The sequence below is a fragment of the Miscanthus floridulus genome, chromosome 6, assembly GCF_019320115.1.
Source record: "Miscanthus floridulus cultivar M001 chromosome 6, ASM1932011v1, whole genome shotgun sequence".
In the NCBI taxonomy this organism is placed as follows: Eukaryota; Viridiplantae; Streptophyta; class Magnoliopsida; order Poales; family Poaceae; genus Miscanthus; species Miscanthus floridulus.
In genome coordinates this window covers 12640148-12653089 of record NC_089585.1, presented here as the reverse complement: position 1 = coordinate 12653089, position 12942 = coordinate 12640148, and the positions used below count along the sequence as shown (strand labels likewise).

At 46.1% G+C, this 12942-nt stretch overlaps 2 protein-coding genes and 1 pseudogene across 2 annotated transcripts; 2 read left to right on the top strand and 1 right to left on the bottom strand.

Annotated features, from left to right (window-relative positions):
* Window positions 1-3650: 3650 nt before the first annotated feature.
* Window positions 3651-5204, top strand: LOC136457656 (peroxidase 25-like). The gene is given in 4 exon segments (XM_066457679.1): window positions 3651-3825; window positions 3828-3889; window positions 4048-4227; window positions 4390-5204. Coding segments are annotated over 4 exon segments (960 nt in total). The 5' UTR covers window positions 3651-3698; the 3' UTR covers window positions 4981-5204.
* A 3169-nt stretch (window positions 5205-8373) lies between these two features.
* LOC136461665 (polygalacturonase QRT2-like) lies at window positions 8374-11287 on the top strand (annotated as a pseudogene).
* LOC136461666 (DCC family protein At1g52590, chloroplastic-like) lies at window positions 10968-12458 on the bottom strand. The gene is made up of 5 exons (XM_066460954.1): window positions 12076-12458; window positions 11934-11991; window positions 11704-11811; window positions 11498-11590; window positions 10968-11401 (listed from the first exon to the last, which is right to left on the bottom strand). The coding sequence occupies exons 1-5, from the start codon at window positions 12299-12301 to the stop codon at window positions 11311-11313; spliced, it is 576 nt and encodes a 191-aa protein (XP_066317051.1). The 5' UTR covers window positions 12302-12458; the 3' UTR covers window positions 10968-11310.
* Window positions 12459-12942: the final 484 nt, after the last annotated feature.

Genomic DNA, 12942 nt, shown 5'->3' with positions numbered 1-12942 from the left:
ATTGTGAGAGAAAAATATTATTCCGACTAAAAAACAAACTAAAAAGTACAGATTATAAGAGAAACGAATATGGCCATAAACTGAATGTTGTACTATGATGCAATGCAATAGGGACAAGGGCTAATATTATGACCCACTTGACATCCCACTTGAAGTTGTCCATTGCTTTGTGTATGCTTTTCTAATATTATGACCCACTTGACTCTGTAACGGCTAAATATGCCGCTGATTACTTTTTTAGTTTTTTTTCCTCCTCCCAAGGTGCTGGTGCGCCGGCAAAATACTTCCTCCGTCCAACAAAGAATGCAATTCTCACATTTCGATGAGTCAAATCGTTTGAACTTTGACTAAATTTATATATAAAAAGGTATAAACATTTATAATACAAAATAAGTATCATTAGATTAGCTATAGGATATATTTTTTATAATAAATTTATTTAGGGACATTAAATGCTAACATTATTTACCGTAAATTTGGTCAAACTTAAACTATCTTGATTGGTATGGATCCTATAATTATTCTTTCGTGGACTGAGTGAGTAGTACTGTATCAGTTGTTTTCCCAACCATCTCACACTCGCCATGTGGTTTGTTTCCTGAGAGCATCTCCATCAATTTCAAACAAACAACATGTAAAATCTATGGTTATTCTAACTCCTAGATAGAGTAGGGAGTGAGTTTATTGTCTACCTCCAATAGTTTCCAAAAACTTGCTCCTACAAAAATTAAAAACAAAGTCACCAAACATTTTTCACTACCTTTAGTTGAAGTGTGAAAATCTATATTAATCTTACCTCGATCTAGACCCGACATGCATGGACCAGCTAGTATCTGTTCGGTAGCAGTGGCTGCAGGAGACATGAATAATATTAAAGCCCCCTTTGGCACGGCTCATCCAAAACAGCTTCACCGGTGAAGCCAAAGCCGGTGAAGCTAGAAAAACTGGTTTTTCCAGCTTCTAGTTCATTTTAACCCCGGCTTACAAAACGACTTCACGCTACAGTGCCTCGATTTGCGCAAAATAGATGAAGCCGAAGCCGGCATAAGCCGTGCCAAAGAGGCCCTAAGAAGGTACGCGCGCTTCGCTGCACGACGAGGGAAAACGGGAAGAGAAAAGCAAAGACAAAAAATGGAAAGGAAAAATATAAAAATATATACATATATAAGTGAACAGTAGCCGGAGCGTGAGGAGCCGGGAATTCCCAGAGCGTTAAAAGAGTTGTTATTGTTATTGTTATGTTGAGGCCATGACAAGTTCATCAATAACGTGTAGTATAAGTTCGAAGACCTAAATAGTATAAAACTTAAGGCTTAGTCATATAAATTTAGGGACATGAAAATTCAAGAGTTAGGTACTCCGAGTTTAGGACCGCTTCACGAATGATCACGAGCTTTCAATTCGTTGTGGATTTGTTGCCCGCTAGAAACGCGAGATGACAATCGTGGTGGAAGCCCAGTAGCCCACGCATGCCAGTCCCACTCGCGAGGAACCTTTCCACAGCTTGTCCTAGACTACTACTAGCAGACCTTTTCCCAGTTTTCTGTTACAGTTCCTGCCCTTGACGAATTGAAACACTCTCTGTCAGAGTCACAAGATGAGAGAGTTTGTGCATTTGAAAAAAAAGAAGAACACAAGCCGGCGACGGCCTTTATATACAAGGCATCGATCAGTGAGGAGCAGCAGCTTCCCTCCTTTGCCTTTGTCTGGCGCAGCTTCACCCCTTCCAGGTCGGGTTCTTTGCCTGGCTCCTACTGCAGAACCGGATACAGTGTAAAGTGAACCTGGCGAAGAAAGGTGTGCTCACCGATGCAACATGTGAATTGTTTAAGAGGAACAATGAAGAACCCCTTCCAGGTCGGGTTCTTTGCCTGTTCGGAAGACCGTATCGTATCGTGGATTATTTACTGCTGGCTGGTTTGGTGTGAGAGAAAAACACTGTTCCCGGCTGAAAATTTACGATCGTTTACGAGCAAGCGAACAGGCTGCATATCATCCTGAGCTGTGACTTCGCCCGCTAATTTTGGGTGAGGATTGGATGGAAAATGGAAGAAATAGGATAGGTGGAGAACCTATGGAGTGCCAACCCCCCAGATAGGACCCATCCTAAGGTGACATCATCCCTAATCCTGCTTTGTTGCTGGGAACTTTAGAAACACCGACATGACGTGGTGTTTCGGGGCCTCCACCCAAGGCCTTGTTTAGTTGGTGAATTTTTTTGGAAAATAGTATTATAGCACTTTCGTTGTTATTTGGCAATTAGTGTCTAATCATAGTCTAATTAGGTTTAAAAGATTCGTCTCGTGAACTTCGTCTAAACTATGTAATTAATTTTATTTTTTATTTATATTTAATGTTTCATGCATACGTCCAAAGATTCGATGTGACGAAAAATCTTGAAAAAATTTGCAAAATTTTAGGAACTAAACAGCCACCAAGTGTAGATCGAAGGGTGGCTTGCAAGACACTGTAGCCCTCTGGCAGTGTTGTGTCCCTAGAAAATCCTCTCTCCTCTCTAACTTCTAGAGATTAATTGTATGGATGCAATCTATCTCTCTATCCCCCTTTCCGACATTGTAACCGACACCAAACCGACTATTTAGGGTGCCCTTCACCCACCAGACCCGTCTAGAATATGCGGTAATATATTCAGGTGGGGACTCATCCCCCTGTGTTTACTCTAAAAAGCAAAAATAAAAAACCTGTTAGATAAAATCACAAACCCGATAAAATCTAATCTGTGTTACACAAAGAGAACTAATAATTTATAATTATTTTTATAGTCAGACAAAGACAACAATTTGATGTATTTTAACATGACAATTAACAAATCACAAACAAATCACAAGAGGACAAATACAATTTTAACAAATCAGGCGATTGATAGATAGGATTTGTGATAATTAGACAAAAACACAAACCCGTTAAACAAAACCATAAATACAATTATAATAACATTTTTTTAATATAGGATAAGTGGACAAAAAATTTAAAAACCGAGTAGTCTACGTGCGGCTGTGCTAAACCGCCCAGATTCACACGGTCAGCACGTCGCCTGACGTAAGCCTAAATTTCAGGCACTTGACGTTTAAGAAAAGTGAAAAAAATAAATCTGAAATATTGCAATGAATTCTCCCAAATTTAGGGCTGCTTCAGCAAAAGAAATTGGCACATGAGGCTGACAATGTAGTTAGTTCTCGCACCATTTGACGATAAGAGAGAGAGCCATAAAATGTGTAGGCCCTCGTTTAGTTAGCGAATTTTTTTGAAAATAATACGATAGCATTTTCGTTGTTATTTGACAATTAGTGTTCAATCATAGTCTAATTAGACTTAAAAGATTCGTCTCGTGAATTTCGTCTAAACTGTATAATTAGTTTTATTTTTTATTTATATTTAATGCTTCATGCATGCGTCTAAAGATTCGATGTGATGAAGAATCTTAAAATCTTTTGCAAAATGAAGTGCAACTAAACAGACATCGGGTCTCCATACATACATACTACCTGGAAACCACATCTTGCAGTAGTGCACGATCCACTAGCTACTCCACTACGATCATTGAATGGCTCTAGTGATTGGAGGATAGAGGCCAGCTCAAGCTCAGTGACACTATATAACGAGCTGTCAGATCACAGGGCTGCGTGCCACAATTAGAGCTGTTTCCGATAACCAGCACTGGCCAGACATTTCAGACCATGGCAGCATCAGAAATGGCAGGTCTTCTCCTCCTTTCGTTCACTGCTCTGCTGCTGAGAAGTTCCTCTGTTCGTAGCCAAGGACTGCAGATCGAATTCTACGACTCCTACTGTCCGGACGCCGAGGAGACAGGGATGCCACCATCGCCCCAGGCTTGCTCAGGCTACACTTCCATGACTGTTTTGTTCGGGCTAGTTATACATCTTTCCTTTAGGCTACCACTTTGAGTTTCATCCTGTGGTGATATATACTGCCACTCTTACTCAAGCTGCATATATAAACAGTTTGTAGGCTGGATGGACACTTTAATTTGAGTCTGACAGTTGTTCTGCTGACTTTGCATTTCAGGGGTGCGATGCATCAGTGTTGATCTCTGGAGCATCTTCGGAAAGGAGTGCACCACAGAATCTTGGGCTGAGGGGGTTTGAGGTGATAGATGACGCCAAGTCCCAGCTAGAAGCCGTATGCCCTGGGGTGGTCTCATGCGCTGATATACTTGCTCTCGCCGCGCGTGACGCCGTTGATCTGGTGAGAGTCAGTCCATGTTAACTGAGCGAGAGCGAGTCTTTTACATTTTGATTGAGGTCATGTTTTTCTTAACTGTTTTATTTACTGAGAACTGATGATGAATTTACTGTGTTCTTCTGTCTTTTCTTGGGGTAAATAAATCCGTAAATGTACTGATGTAAGACTGGTGGGCCAAGCTGGTCGGTGCCGCTGGGAAGAAGAGACGGAAGACTCTCGTCAGCTTCTGGCGCCAGTGCCTTGCCATCGCCTGCCGATCCTGTATCCGTTCAGAGGAAGAAGTTCGCGGACCAGGGACTGTCAGACCACGACCTCGTCACATTGGTAGGTGCACACACGATCGGGCAGACGGACTGCCAGTTCTTCTGCTACCGGCTGTACAACTTCACGGCGACGGGCAACGCGGACCCGACCATCAGCCAGGCGTCGCTGGCGCAGCTCCGGGCGCTGTGCCCGCCGCCCAGCGGCGCCCCGGCCGGGCGGCGGGTGGCGCTGGACGAGGGCAGCCCCGACGCGTTCGACGTGAGCTTCTTCAAGAACGTCCGCGACGGCGGCGCCGTGCTGGAGTCGGACCATCGGCTGTGGAGCGACGCCGCCACGCAGGGCGTCGTGCAGAAGTACGCCGGCAACGTCCGGGAACTCTTCGGCCTCAGGTTCGGGTACGAGTTCCCCAAGGCCATGGTGAGGATGAGCAGCATCGGGGTGAAGACCGGCGGGCAGGGCGAGATCAGGAGGAGGTGCTCCAGGATCAACTGATGAGCGAGCGAGATCAGGCTCCTCCGGTCCTCCCTGCAGCTTGGGATTGGGACGCGGACGCGCGCGGCGGTTTGGCTTTTACCAATGGATCGGAGTTCATGTGCGAATTAACACCATCGAGTAGCACGGTGTAAGAAGCAGCTGTACGTTTCGTCCAAGAACAGATGCATCTTTTGGTGGTATACATCAATTATCAATCGGAACGCATTATGTGCATTTGTGTCTTTCTTTTTCACCGTGTTTCCATGACCTGAAAGCGTGCAAGTAGTTGAAGTAAAACACGCGACGCGTTTCTCATTGATTGCCCACATATTGTGGTAGCGAGCGGTTATTATATTAGGCCAAAAAGGCCTATTTTTAGGCGTCGTTTGCAACGACTCCGGGCCAAGTGGTTCTGCTTTCTCGCTAAAGGGCACAGAGGAGCCAGAGTCCGTGAAGAAAAAAAATAATGACTTTATTTGTCGTTGCTAGTTCGTTTTGAGAGTTTGAGATAGGAACAACTCTTCGCTGCAATATACGGATGAGTCAAAACCAGAGCCGTCAACTTTACCAAATGGGGGCTTAGAATTATCAGCCTGTTCACTTGCTCGTATATGATCGTGAATTATAAGCTGGAATAATATTTTTCTCTTACACTAAACCAGCCAGCAGTAAATAATCCACGATTGCTTACGACGAAACGAAGAGACTGTATGTTGTGTTGGTTTCTTAGATTCTTAGAATTTGTGTGTTAGATTTTTAGAATCTATACTAAAATATAGCTTGTTTGAATGAGATTGTCTTTGACAGGTTCTCAAAGAGTCCACCTCAATCCAAACATGGCCAGAACTACTGCAACAACCATGTGTTTGGTTGAAAACTGAACGAAAACTTATATAAATAAATAAATGAAGAATAACACCGTCGTGCGCATCTTCTCCGGCTGGCTCTGCGATCATAATTCGGCGATACGAAGATCGGCGAGAAAATTCATAACCCCTGAACCCAAGCATCCGAAGCTTATCTGGTACTATTTTCTTCTTGCCTGAGCGTGTGCCATTCTTCTTATACGTATATACTACAGTACAATACGTGTGTTTGCAATCTCGTCCTTATACTCATGGTTTCGTTCGGCTTACTGAATCTTGGCTGAAAAACACTATTCTGACTGAAATGTTGTGAGAAAAAAATACTATTCCGATTAAAAAAAAAAGTCAAACAAGTCAAATAAGCCGAACGAGGGTTTAGATTAGATGGTCCGTCCTCGTTCAACGAAGGATCCGGGTTCACGTCACAACAAAGACGACTCTAGTAATTCCCCGCTGACCCGTCCCCATCGTCGACAATACCAGAAGCCACAATTCAGGCCACCGCAGTCCAATGCTCCAGCCAACGTACCTTCACAGGTAGATATGTAATATGTTCGATTACAGATGGAACAGTACGGCCAGACGTACGACCCAAGGCCCGTGTTTGGACGCCGCTCCCCAGTCCCCACGCCCTACGTCGGCTCCGTTCCGCACGTCCCACCGGCTCGGATTCTGCGCCGCTCGTCCCTACGCGGGGCCACGTCGCCCGTCCCCACGTCGCCCGAACATCATTAGCATCGAAAAGACGAGACATTGAGACGAGATAGCAGAAGATGAGGAGGGAGATGCCATACCTGATCTACTTTTGAAACATCCAAATAAAATATTTGCAATATACGTTCGAAAACAGTTGAAACACTTGTAATATACGCTGAAACACTCGTAGAAACACCTGAAAACGCTTGAAAAGCCATTGCAAAATATATGCAAAATACAGATAAAACACATGCAACGTATGCGTAAAACAAGTACAACATTCAGATAAACACACTTGCAACGTACGTCTGCAAAAACAACTAAAACATTGGGAACAAAAGCTTGCAAATTACGGTCTTGTTTAGTTGGACAAAATTTGGGAATTTGGCTACTGTAGCACTTTCGTTTTTATTTGGCAATTAGTATTCAATCATGGACTAATTAGGCTCAAAACGTTCGTATCGCGATTTTCAACCAAACTGTGCAATTAGTTTTTTTTTCGTCTACATTTAATGCTCCATGCACGTATCGCACGATTCGATGTGATGGATACTGTAGCACTTTTTGGGAAAAGTTTTTGAAACTAAACCAGGCCTACGTTACAACCATTGCAACATCCCGATTTATTTTTGCAACATCAACATGAAATACTTGCAACATCCAGATAAAACCCCTGAAACACTTGAAATATACTCTTGCAACATACGTTTCCAGTACGCAATGTCACCTTATTGCTTGAACGAACATGGAGCTCGATGCCGTTGCGGCACATGGAGCTCACCAGTGCGTCCCTGGGCGAGGACCTGCTCGGCTGCTTGGATGAGCACCTGCGCGAGGCGTGCAAGCACCCGTAGGCGAGCACCTGCTCCGCGGCCTAGGCCGACGCGCCCTAGGCGCGGTGGGGGACGGAGGCGCCGCGGGGGATGGTGGCAGCGACGCGTCGGGTTGGCCTGGCAGGGTCTGCGATCGAGCGCTGTGCCTCGGAGGTGGTCGCGCGCCGCGCCTGGGCCAGCGGATATGAGCGAGTGACTGGATAGGAACGAGTATGATGCCTTGCCATGTCAATTTGCACAAGTGGCTCTCCAGTCTCCATGATCCACGAGTTTCAGAATCGTTTTCATCATCGTGCATCAGTGGCACTACGCCAGTACTACCATTACAGGACGAGGGCCAGCGCCAGTCTCCACGAGAGTCTCGTGGGAGATTAATGAGACGAAAAAACAAAATCAAAATTTAAACAAAACTATCGAGAGTCTTCGTGGTGGGACGGTGGTAAATTAATAACAATAATAATAATAATAAAGTACGATCTTATTTTTTTTATTTAGGAACGAAGGAGCGGGGTTTTGGGCTGGTGTCGCGCAGACCACCGACGCAGCGTCCTGCGCCCGAGACGTCCGGTTCCTAGCGTAAGCGAACCTAATCATAGGTAACAACATGAAAAGTATTTTAGGTGATATAAATATAACTAAAGGTATTTGGTCTAGTGGTATGATTCTCGCTTAGGGTGTGAGAGTCCTGAGTTCAATCCTCGGAATGCTCCTATTTTTGTATATTTCCTTTCCTTTTATTATTATTATTATTAGTATTAGTATTATTGTTATTAATTTACCACCGTCCCACCACGAAGACTCTCGATAGTTTTGTTTAAATTTTGATTTTGTTTTTTCGTCTCATTAATCTCCCACGAGACTCTCGTGGAGACTGGCACTGGCCCTCGTCCTGTAATGGTAGTACTGGCGTAGTGCCACTGATGCACGATGATGAAAACGATTCTGAAACTCGTGGATCATGGAGACTGGAGAGCCACTTGTGCAAATTGACATGGCAAGGCATCACAAATAATCAATGGAGTTGGTGGTCTTGACATGGACCGGTGGGCCAACTTAAATAAAAAGTTTTACTACTACTCCGGCAGATCAGATCAGATGTGTTTTCCATCCAAACGGGGGAAAAAATAGCATCAGATCAGGTGACATGGCATCTCCACGCTGCTCACCTTGAGGCTTGAGCTGCTGCCTGCCTGCCCACTTGGAGAGTTGAAGTCCGGAGCAAGGGCAACCAACCACCACCTCTGTGTCTCCGCTTGCCCAGTCCGGCTTCGCTCGCCAATCGGTCAACAGCCCATGGTCTCCAGCACCGTACCACTGCTGGCGCTCACCGTCCTCTCCCTCTCCTTCCTGCACCTCTCTCTCTCCCCGCCTCGTCGCACCCGCTCCCGCTGCAAGCGGCTGCGGCGGCGGCAAGGGGAGGCGAGGCGTCCGAGCCCGACGATGCTGCCGCCGTGACGCTGGCGCTGGTGCGGCGCGCGTGCACGTACACGGGCAGCGCCTAACCAGAAATACTGCGTGAGGAGTATCTATTACCTCGTGTGAATGGCACTGAATTCGGCAACCATTTTTTTTTTCATATGGTAAGCTCGGTCTAATTAGTCTGATTAGTTCCCTTCCTTTGTGGTATACGAGTGTAGTAAAACTTTCTATGTAAATGCGATTTTAGTTGTGCCATAGATTCTAATGACTAGCTGATAGGTCCTCATTGCGTGCATTCCTTTACCTTCACACGTAACCATGGTGGGTGTCGTTCTGTCAATCATTAGCTTTTTTATGATAATTTTTTCTGGCGTTCTAACCAGCTATGTTTCATCATGATGAAGACGACTGCAGTAACGCATACCTTCATCATGTTGCTTGTATTGGCCACTCAATCGGCACAGTGCCACCAACTCAAATACAACGTCAACTTCCATGCGGCTGCGGATGGCAAGACAGATGATTCGCAGGTAACAGCAGCCAACGCCAATTTTTTTTTGAAGGTTGCAACAACGCCAAAAAAATTTGCATTGCTTCTTGTATTTCTGATCTCCCTCTCGGTCGTCTTCGCTGCCAAAAGGCATTCTTGGCGACATGGCAAGCGGCTTGCAGCGATCAGGCCAGGCCAATCATGGTCATACCGAGAAGAAGGGCATTCTTGTTGAGCGAAGTCACATTTCAGGGTCCCTGCAAGTCACCGATCACCATACAGGTAACAACCATCCCAAGATTGTCATCCTGCATCCATATGTTTTGTACACAGCAAACAAGAAGCACGGGATCTGAACTTGTAGTCTGCAGCTGGATGGCAATGTTGTAGCACCAAACCACATTTGGACGACTGAACAAACCAACCTCCTGACCTTCCACGCAGTCGACAACTTGACATTGGATGGGAATGGCGAGATCGATGGCCAAGGTGCATCTGGTGGGATTGCTATAACCATAAGGTAGGCTTAGCTTCATCATATAGCACTTGTTTCTCTCTCTCTCTCTCTGATCCTTGAGAATAATCTGATTTGTTTCTCATTTTTCACAGAGATGCAAAACCCGGCCTATTGTAAGTAGACACAATTTACCCTTTAATTCAGTCTCAAACTAGCTAGTCAGGCAGACAAATTAATGTAAGTGTGGTGCTGACGTTGGGTTCATGTGAATCAGTTGCCCGGCTTCTCTTTGTGCAACGATCTATGTGTCAGAAGGATACGTCTGAAGAACAGTGCAGACAAGCACATGACCCTGTTCCAGTGCAACCAGGCGCTCGTGGACAGTGTCTCCATCACTGCGCCAGCTGATAGCCCCAACACAGACGGCATTACTGTGGCATCGTCGAACAGCACCATCATCTCCATTCTATCCAAAGCGGTAAAAAAACACTTCGTTTGTGTACAAGTACACCAGTGCAATATATGTAACTGAACTGACAATAAGCACACAAACAGACGAATAATGCGCATGAATGCTAACATTGGGCAAATGCAGGAGATGACTGTGTATCAATCCTATCACACACAAAAAATGTTACCGTCACTCACAGCACATGCGGTCCTGGTCATGGTATCAGGTAAGAATGCATATACACTAATAGAGGCATCAACTAATAACTGAACATCTTATTCTCTAGTAATATATGTAGTGTGGGAAGCCTCGGAAAATCTGAGAGCGAAGGTGGAACAAATTGTAGTAACTAATTGCAGCTTTGTTGGAACTATGAATGGTGTGAGGATAAAATCCTGGCAGGTAATTAGGACTCAGGGTTAATGAATTTGTAATGAGGTTGCACTGCATACACTCTCTAGATATGCTTGCTGCAAACCATATGCCACGCCAGAGCAATGCCCTCTAATGCATGAAGCTATGAATGCAGGGAGGGAAGGGATATGCAAAAGGATTCCTTTTTGCGAGCCTCAACATGACAGAAGTTCGGTATCCTATTGTCATCGACCAGTTCTACTGCCCGCAAGGAAATTGTCCTACAAAGGTGAGCCATACTAAAAACGTTGTCATGCTTATCACTCAGATTTGTTGTCTAAAAGACAAACAAAAGTTGAAATGTATCTGCACTTTACTGTCTTTGTAGCCTGGTGGCGTGGCAATAAGCGATGCAAAATTTATTGACATCCAAGGGACATCCTCCGAGCAAGAAGCCATCAAATTATTATGCAGCCAAAGTGTTCATTGCCATGGCATCTATCTCAGTAACGTTAACCTTTCTTGGGTGAAACATACTGCCCCAGCAAACACAACCATTCTGAATGCCCATGGAACAACTGAGGGCATGGTGGTACCAAGAATACAGTTTTCACAGCCTTTGTAGCTAGTATGCCCTTCATTGCTATCACTTACAAGGAGCATAGAGCTAGTTTTTTTTAGATGACTAAAACTACGCAACCATAGATGTTCATGTTACATCATGTATGCAAATTATTGATATCTAATCATATAAGCTAAGTATCAAGATCTCATAGCAGCAATTACAGTATCTCACATGCTTCTGTTTCGGAGCGGCCAAACATGGCGTACCTGTTGTTCGCAACATTATCGTACATGAAGTCCCTCAAGAACCTAATTATCATCACATTTTTGTTGTAGAATTGATTAATTTGTAGCGCAAAACATAAAATGCACAAATTAAGCTGAGCGGCAGAGGAGGGAGCTTACAGAGGGAAAAAGTTGAGGAAGATGGCAAGCTGCGGGAAGGGCAGGTTGAGGTACTCCATTATCCTCAGCACTGCTTCAGACTTGATGAAAGACCTGCAAATTTCATGATAAGATTAGCACTTCATCATACATAATATGATAATAATAACATAAACTAGCAATCAGTAGTAATCAACAACTGTTGAAGGAAGCCTATGGTTGGCCACCTGTCTTTCTCGACGAGAACAACACTGGAGATGTCGTCAGGGGACCTCCCTGACCTCTGCAGGAGCTTCCTTCCGGACTCGCTCTGCAGCGGCACGTACCTGATGCTCCTGTTCGTTGGAATTGCAAACCCATCAGAACGTATCAGAAACTGAATCGCTGTTGCTGATCGACTGATGAGTAGCACACCCAGCTGTGTGCTGTGACTGAGAATTGAGCAGGGCGGCTATACCTGTTGGGGTCGTGCTCCCGCACGAACCGGACGCCCCCGTTGCAGAGGTTGCAGACGCCTGCACACACAGAGCACGGCAGTTGGCAGATTAAGAGATTTCCCAAGACGCGAGCGGAGAGGGAGCAAGGGCTTGGGTGGGCACCGTCGAAGAGCATGATGGGCCTGGTGTCGGAGGGCTGGAAGAACTCGGCGTCCGTGGCCGCCTTGATGGACCCGCCGCCGGCAGCTGCGGCCATCTGCATCCTCGGCCACCGCGCTCTTCGTGCGGCTTGGGGCTGCTGCGGCAGGTGGCCGTGCCGTCGGTGGAGCTGGAACTGCGCGGTGGGTGACGTATAGTTGCAGGAGGAGCACTGCCCGGCGATTGCCATCGCCCTCGCCTCCTCCGCTCGGCTGCGAAGCGCTGAGCTTGAGAACAGTGCGTTAGCCTACAGGCTACAGGTGTCTAGACTCCCGGAGAGGGGATGAACTGGTGGTGACCACCAGCACCACACGAAACTGGTGCGCCTTGGGCTTCAACGTGGCGCAGCAAGTCCCAGGCCGCTCATAAATTGGTCCGGTTAGAAAGAAAAGACTAGCAAAATAGTTCCGTAAAAAACTTGGGTTTCGAAGTTCGGAAATGCCACGTGTACGTCCGATGGATCGCACAATCGCCGACTGTCCTTTTTACCCTGTCCGTATGTTTATTAAAAAAAATCTTATCGCTCGTTTCTTCCTCCCATCTTTTATCCCTTTCGCACTCGTGCGTTGTCCCACCCCGACATGCGGCCATGGCTACCTTTCTAGTCGGCGGCGGCGCCCTCCCCTACCCAGCGTCATCCTCCCCCTACCCCGACGACTCATTACCCCATCCTGACGTGCTCACCCACCGGGAGCCTCCAACGTCCACAGATCCGGTGGCCCTCTCCCCCATCTCATCCGAGATCCATGGAGGTGGCGTGGCGGTGTTGTAGGGGAGTTGGCGGCTCTCCTCCAACCCGGCGCGGCGCCCTCCCCACCCCTGCGACGCCCT

What these genes read in the sequence shown, in the direction of transcription:
- LOC136461666 (XM_066460954.1), bottom strand. Translation starts at nt 12,301, where the DNA reads ATGGCAATCGCCGGGCAGTGCTCCTCCTGCAACTATACGTCACCCACC. An exon ending in CGGGAGCACGACCCCAACAG is followed by an intron (nt 11,812 to 11,933) that starts GTATAGCCGCCC and finishes TCCAACGAACAG; the next exon opens with GAGCATCAGGTACGTGCCGC. An exon ending in GTTCTCGTCGAGAAAGACAG is followed by an intron (nt 11,591 to 11,703) that starts GTGGCCAACCAT and finishes TGAAATTTGCAG; the next exon opens with GTCTTTCATCAAGTCTGAAG.